A 6,719-nucleotide genomic window follows, 5' to 3' on the forward strand; every position below is an offset into this window, starting at 1 on the left:
AAGCCAAGATCTCCCGGCGTCGACTGGCATCCTCAGAGCCGGAGTTGATGGTGGAGGGGCAGGTGGAGTTCATCCAGCGCGGTCCGCTGCTCCCGTACGACACCTCCAGTCTCCTGCAGCGCTGGCTGCTCATCAACCTCAGATGCGCCCACACGTTGGTCCGACCCGGCCGCGCTCAGCTCTACCTCATCACCGGAACCATGCGTCCAAACGGATCCATCGAGTTGTCAAATCTCTTCCCCTGGCTCAAAAAAGACCTCCACATCGCCACGGCAACACGCAAATGGAAGCACCACAAGTGCTAAACGACCCGACAACGCCCCGAACTACAGGAGAGACAATCATAAATCACGAATCCTTAAAATGATATGATTATAGAGGGGTATAAGACGGGGAGATATGGGGCAACTTTGTAATTACTCTCATCATCTCACTCAGCTCTTTAATCTCATGGACTTGAGATGCACTACAACTGATGTACATAGAGAGATAATAACGTAAAGAATAATATTTCTATTGAGATGCATTTTGTAAAGAAGAATATTCAGATGGAAGTGTATTTTTGTGTTTTTGTTTGTTGTTTGTGTGCTGTAAATAATAAACGTGTTTTCTAAACTAAATAGTTTTTATAATCAATTATGTAGAAATAAGCCCTCGTGTTATCTCAGATGTGTGTGACTTTCTTTCTTCTGCAGAACACAAATGAAGACTTTTAGAAGAATATCTCAGCTCTGTAGGTCCTTACAATGCAAGTGAATGGTGACCAGAACTTTGAAGCTCAAAAAAGCACATAAAGGCAGCATAAAAGTAATCCACACATTCAAATCTTTAAAACCTTTTAATCTTCAAATCATTAAAATCTTAAAAATGTCATTTGTTTACTGTAAATCTCCACTTTCACTTTCACATGCTTCATCTTTTGATTTTGACGATCCGCCTTCTTCGTGCATATCGCCACCTACTGGACACGGATGAGAATTTATAGTGAAAAAGCACTTCTGAAGACATGGATCAAAACACTGTTTTTGGAGTTTTATGGATTACTTTTATGCTGCCTTTATGTGCTTTTTGGAGCTTCAAAATTCTGGCCACCATTCACTTGCATTATATGGACCTACAGAGCTGAAATATTCTTCTAAAAGTCTTCCTATGTGTTCTGCAGAAGAAAGAGAGGCATAATCTTCATTTTTGGGTGAACTATTCCTTTAAATGTGAATTAAATACATGTTCATTTGTTTGTTATTTGGTAAAGTGATTTAGCTTATTTATTACTGTGAAATGATTCTGTCATTTAGTTTATTTATTTATTTTAAAGTGGGATGTGTAATACAACTATGAGTCGATTTTAGCATACAAACCACAGATTCCCCAACTGTAGTTTCCACACAGGCCACCACTGTGGTGTCTCATTACAGCAGCACAGATGCAGAAAGGCACATTTAACACTTCTGTAGCGGAGCTCTAAAGGGTCCATTCTCCCCAGCATTTCCCTGCATTGTGATGTCTAATTCATAGATCCTGGCCTGCCATTCACCGTATGAAGAGCTGTGAGGACTATTGAGAGACACCAGTTTTAAAGAGGTCGTGGGGAGAAAAGAGGAGCGAGACCTTTCACATCTGCTCTCACAACGAGGGTACTTTAACTGGGTCTTTATAGAGTGTCAATGAGGGCTCTCCGTTTTTTTCAGTTGTCCTTTCAAAGGCATAAAAGCTTCAAATGGGTTCACATGAACTGCCGTTATAGTGACCACTTCATAAAGGCCTAATTCTGCCTGTTTGAGAAAGTCATGCTGACCACAGTGCTAAAGAGACAAGGAGATTTTACTCCAACAGAATTAAAATGCGTAGTATATTACATATATTATAAGCTCTCCTTAAAGAGACCTTTTATGGGTTCCAAATATAAAGCAAGCAATATAACTGTTTTGGGTTCTATATGGAACCTTTTAGTGGTTCCAAATATGAAGCGAGCAATATAACTGTTTTGGGTTCTATATGGAACCTTTTAGTGGTTCCAAATATTAAGCGAGCAATAGAACTCTTTTGGGTTCTATATGGAACCTTTGAGGGGTTCCAAATATGAAGCGAGCGATAGACCATTTTAGGGGTTCCAAATACGAAGCAAGCAATATAACTGTTTTGGGTTCTATATGGAACCTTTTAGTGGTTCCAAATACGAAGCAAGCAATATAACTGTTTTGGGTTCTATATGGAACCTTTTAGTGGTTCCAAATATGAAGCGTGCAATATAACTGTTTTGGGTTCTATATGGAACCTTTTAGTGGTTCCAAATATGAAGCGAGAAATAGAACTCTTTTGGGTTCTATATGGAACCTTTTAGTGGTTCCAAATATGAAGTGAGCAATAGAACTCTTTTGGGTTCTATATGGAACTGTGGCAGGGCGGAGGGCGGGGCCAGGTCATGATCCTACACACCCGGTCCCGTATTAGGCTAATCAAGCCTCCGTGAGGGATAAAGGTCGACTGCAGAGGATCGTGCGGGAGAGAGAGATCGTTTACGGACGTCCGTCATGTGTGTGTTTGTGTCCTCTCTTTTAAATTTACACTGTTTTTTGGGGGGTACTACACTGTTACAGGAAGTAGCCCCCAGTTTAATTATTTCTGTTTCCCTCACCTTGTCCCCTCCCTCGTCCAGGTAGACGGGGATGACCTGCCAGAAGACGGGGCTTAGGGCATGTCCTCCCCCAGGGAAAGGGGGGTGTACGTCATGCTGGGGGCTCCCCAGCCTGAGAGGACGAGGGAGGAATGTGGCATTGCGGAGGGCGGGGCCGGGTCGTGATCCTACACACCCGGTCCCGCCCTCCGCCCTGCCACAGGAACCTTTTAGGGGTTCCAAATATGAACTTTTTCGTCTAAGAGTGTAGTTCTTTTTTACTATGCATTAAATCTACATTTTAGGCAGTAAATTGGTAGTTGACATGAAATATTTTGGGGAATTTTTGGGAAGTTGTCCAGTGGGGTGCCATGTTATACTCCACCTAAACTAATTTAAATAAACAAAATTTTTCTAACTCTTCCAAAATAACTATTCACGCATTTGTTCTATTCTCACAGAAGCTGCTAACAGTGTTGGGTGTAATCTAATTACAAAGTGTTTAGTTACTGTAATCTTATAAGTTTTATATCAAAAAGTAGTGTAATGCAAAATGCAATTACATTTTGAATTCTTGTAATCAGATTACAGTCACTGACTTTCATTGATGTTGATTTCATACATTGTTACACTACATTCATAATGCAGAATAATACATTTAAAACATGATTATTTTCAATTCGTCGAGCAGGAAATACAAACACATTTCAATCAGAAGTGTTTTGGAGAGTAACATAAAAGTACAGTAATCAGTAATGTGATTACTTTTCCCATGGAAAAAAAAATCTGTAATCTGATTACAATATATAAGTAATTAGAAATAGGTAGTGGATTACTTTTGAGTAAATTACCCAACACAGATTGGGAATATGGAATTTTTCCACTTTTATAAATACATTTGTCACCGTGCAGGACCATTTAAAACAAACATCTGGAGGCAAAAAGGTGATTAAAATGGTGAAAAACGCAGCACCTAAAATATACTTTGCCTGCAAACATTTTTGCACATTTTACGTAAAATGAAAGCTTGAATTGGCATTGCATGTTCTATCAAAGTAACAGCAACTTGGCCATAAAATGAGCGCGAGGGCCACAAGGTACCTATTTGTGATTTCCTTAAAATCATTAATATGTTCCACTGAGCTAAAGCGTGTATCCGGACTGACGTTTGGACAAACACATCCAAATTTCACTTCCAAATTAGTCACAAGATCATTTCTTGATCTATAACCCCATGAAAAATCTTTGCACGTCCGTCCAGCTCATCTCGGCCAAACGTAAACACACATTACATATTCATCGGCCGCCGGTCTGCACGCTACCAGCGAGGGCCATAAAACTGCAAATTTGATTACATGTGCCCTTTGGCTCTGAGTCGAGGGGACAAAGAAACCGCCTGTCTGCGGCGATTAGCATGCCCAGCATGAGGTGATGTTGCCACCCAAAAGTCTGGCCCGAACCCCCCCTGTGCTGCGACATGCTTGTTTACAGCACGAACTCCGGACACAACACACTTCCGCTCTGGAAGAGACCAAAGTCGGCCATTAAACATCTCTGAGATCTCGTCAAATACTTCCACCTTTCTTGATCTGAAGTTTGATATCAACATTCATTTTATATCTCTTTATTCTGACTGAATGAATTGTGTCTATTTTTATTTCTCCAAAGGACTTCATAAGAAACATCTGAGACAAAGTTGATACTTCATCCAGTCTCCTGAACTTCTGAACGATAACATTTTCAGCTGAGCAGCTTTATAATATCTTTTGCTATCTTGTTTATTTCTTGTTGTTATGGGTATTGATGGCTGACGTTCAGACACTTCTCTGTTTTTTAGTTGATTTTGTCACAAAAGTTAAATGATGGTAGAACAAGAGTGGTTACTTGTGTTTTGATTTGCTAAAGAAAAGTAAAATTAATTTTAAAGTTTCTCTTTGGCCTTTTTAAAAAAAACAAATTGAAAATATACGAGTGAATATCATAAAAACAATTTTTGGTTCATATTTCACCCCAAAATCAATGGACAAAAAATGTAATAAAAATATATAATAATAACAATAATATATTTACACACTGATTATCTTTATATATGGTATAATATATATAAAATATTATTTAATAAAAAATATGCATACAATATATATATAAAACAGTGTCAATCAGCAATTTACAATTACATTATATATTCCCACCAAATTCTCATTATAATGCATCCATACCTCACTCTTAGAGAAATGGTTCTCTAGGTTTCTTTACTCAGCTGCAAAGAACCCTTCATGAAAAAAGGTTCTATTTACAAAGACAATTTGTTTTTTTTTGCATCTGAACTTTTTAATTAACATTTCTATTAAATACTTTTCTGGTTATAAAAAAAACTACATTTTAAAACTAAACAACCAACCAAATGTTATGATTCCATGTTGGGAACCACTAAAAGGTTCTATATAGAACCCTTTTCACTTGATTCAAAGAACCCTTTAGGGTTCTATTTAGAACCTGTTTGGGATTTCAAATATGAAGTGAGCGATAGAACCCTTTTGGGTCCTGTATGGAAACTTTTAGGGGATCCAAATATGAAGCGAGTGATAGAACCCTTTTGAGTCCTGTATGGAACTTTTTAGGGATTCCAAATATGAAGTGAGCGATAGAACCCTTTTGGGTCCTGTATGGAACCTTTTAGGGATCCAAATATGAAGTGAGCGATAGAACCCTTTTGGGTCCTGTATGGAACCTTTTAGGGATCCAAATATGAAGTGAGCGATAGAACCCTTTTGGGTCCTGTATGGAACCTTTTAGGGATCCAAATATGAAGCGAGTGATAGAACCCTTTTGAGTCCTGTATGGAACTTTTTAGGGATTCCAAATATGAAGTGAGCGATAGAACCCTTTTGGGTCCTGTATGGAACCTTTTAGGGATCCAAATATGAAGTGAGCGATAGAACCCTTTTGGGTCCTGTATGGAACCTTTTAGGGATCCAAATATGAAGTGAGCGATAGAACCCTTTTGGGTCCTGTATGGAACCTTTTAGGGGATCCAAATAAGAAGCGAGCGATAGAACCCTTTTGGGTCCTGTATGGAACCTTTTAGGGGATCCAAATAAGAAGCGAGCGATAGAACCCTTTTGGGTCCTGTATGGAACCTTTTAGGGAATCCAAATAAGAAGCGAGCGATAGAACCCTTTTGGGTTCTATGTGAAAACATTTCTGGGTAAAAATAGAAATGTTCTGCTCATTTGTTTTCTTCATTAGAACAATTCCGATATTGTTTCTTAAAATCTCAAGATCGATCTTTTACTAAAGCGCAAACCTCTAAAATGCAATAAAATTGCATCATATTTATTAATAGGAATACGTTGAATTTTAAATCTCCTTTGAAAATCAAAAATGCGACCAAAATAATGAAAAAGTAATGATAACATAAAATGTGTAAATTGTATATTTTCATCAGAATGCACCTTGTTTATATTACAACATTAGCTGAGAGAGAACGTCTTTCAAATGTCAGTAAAATAGACATTAGAACTGAAATAATCCCAAATGAATTGAAATCAGACTCAAATTGTGAACTTTGAGAGTTTGTAATTCTCAAACATTAAATCTGATATTTCCTGTAATACAATAAAATCCCACTTTTTGATAGCAAACTAGTTCTCATTGTCCACAGATCTGCGACAGACAACAATGAACTAAAGAAATATAGTCCACACTGATGGACTGAGAGGCAGATTCGTCTCTTTAACGGCCTTCTCAATAGATTCCACTGAAAAAAGATATTTCTATTTACTGCCTCGCGCTTCTGTTTGAGTTAAACTTTGTCCGGGAGTCTATTGTCTCCAATGTCTATCATTTAATGGGAACTTTGACATAATGAATGAAGCGGTCCCACCTTCTGTCGGACAGAAAGAGCCCACTCTTATCAGACCTCCAGAGCTCGACCAATCAGAGCGCAGCCAGAGACGCCCATGTGGAAAGAGCCAAAGAGGTTATTGTTTTCTTTGTGGTTTTTAATGAACTTTACTCCGTCCATTTGACTGGAATACACCCATATTAGTAGGAAGGGTCCAGATTCAGAATGATCTCGTAAACAACGAGTTGTCCAAGAAAA

The 6,719-nt window shown here is 38.4% G+C and overlaps 1 protein-coding gene across 1 annotated transcript in view; it reads left to right on the forward strand.

Moving 5' to 3' along the window:
- Positions 1 to 305, forward strand: part of LOC127638195 (secreted frizzled-related protein 2-like) — a 3,223-nt gene extending 2,918 nt beyond the window's left edge. The window contains exon 4 of the mRNA XM_052119620.1: positions 1 to 305. This exon is cut by the window's left edge and continues 6 nt beyond it. Within this exon, the coding sequence (XP_051975580.1) occupies positions 1 to 305 (305 nt within the window).
- The last annotated feature ends 6,414 nt before the right edge of the window (positions 306 to 6,719 follow it).

This window comes from Xyrauchen texanus, chromosome 46 (assembly GCF_025860055.1).
Source record: "Xyrauchen texanus isolate HMW12.3.18 chromosome 46, RBS_HiC_50CHRs, whole genome shotgun sequence".
NCBI lineage: Eukaryota > Metazoa > Chordata > Actinopteri > Cypriniformes > Catostomidae > Xyrauchen > Xyrauchen texanus.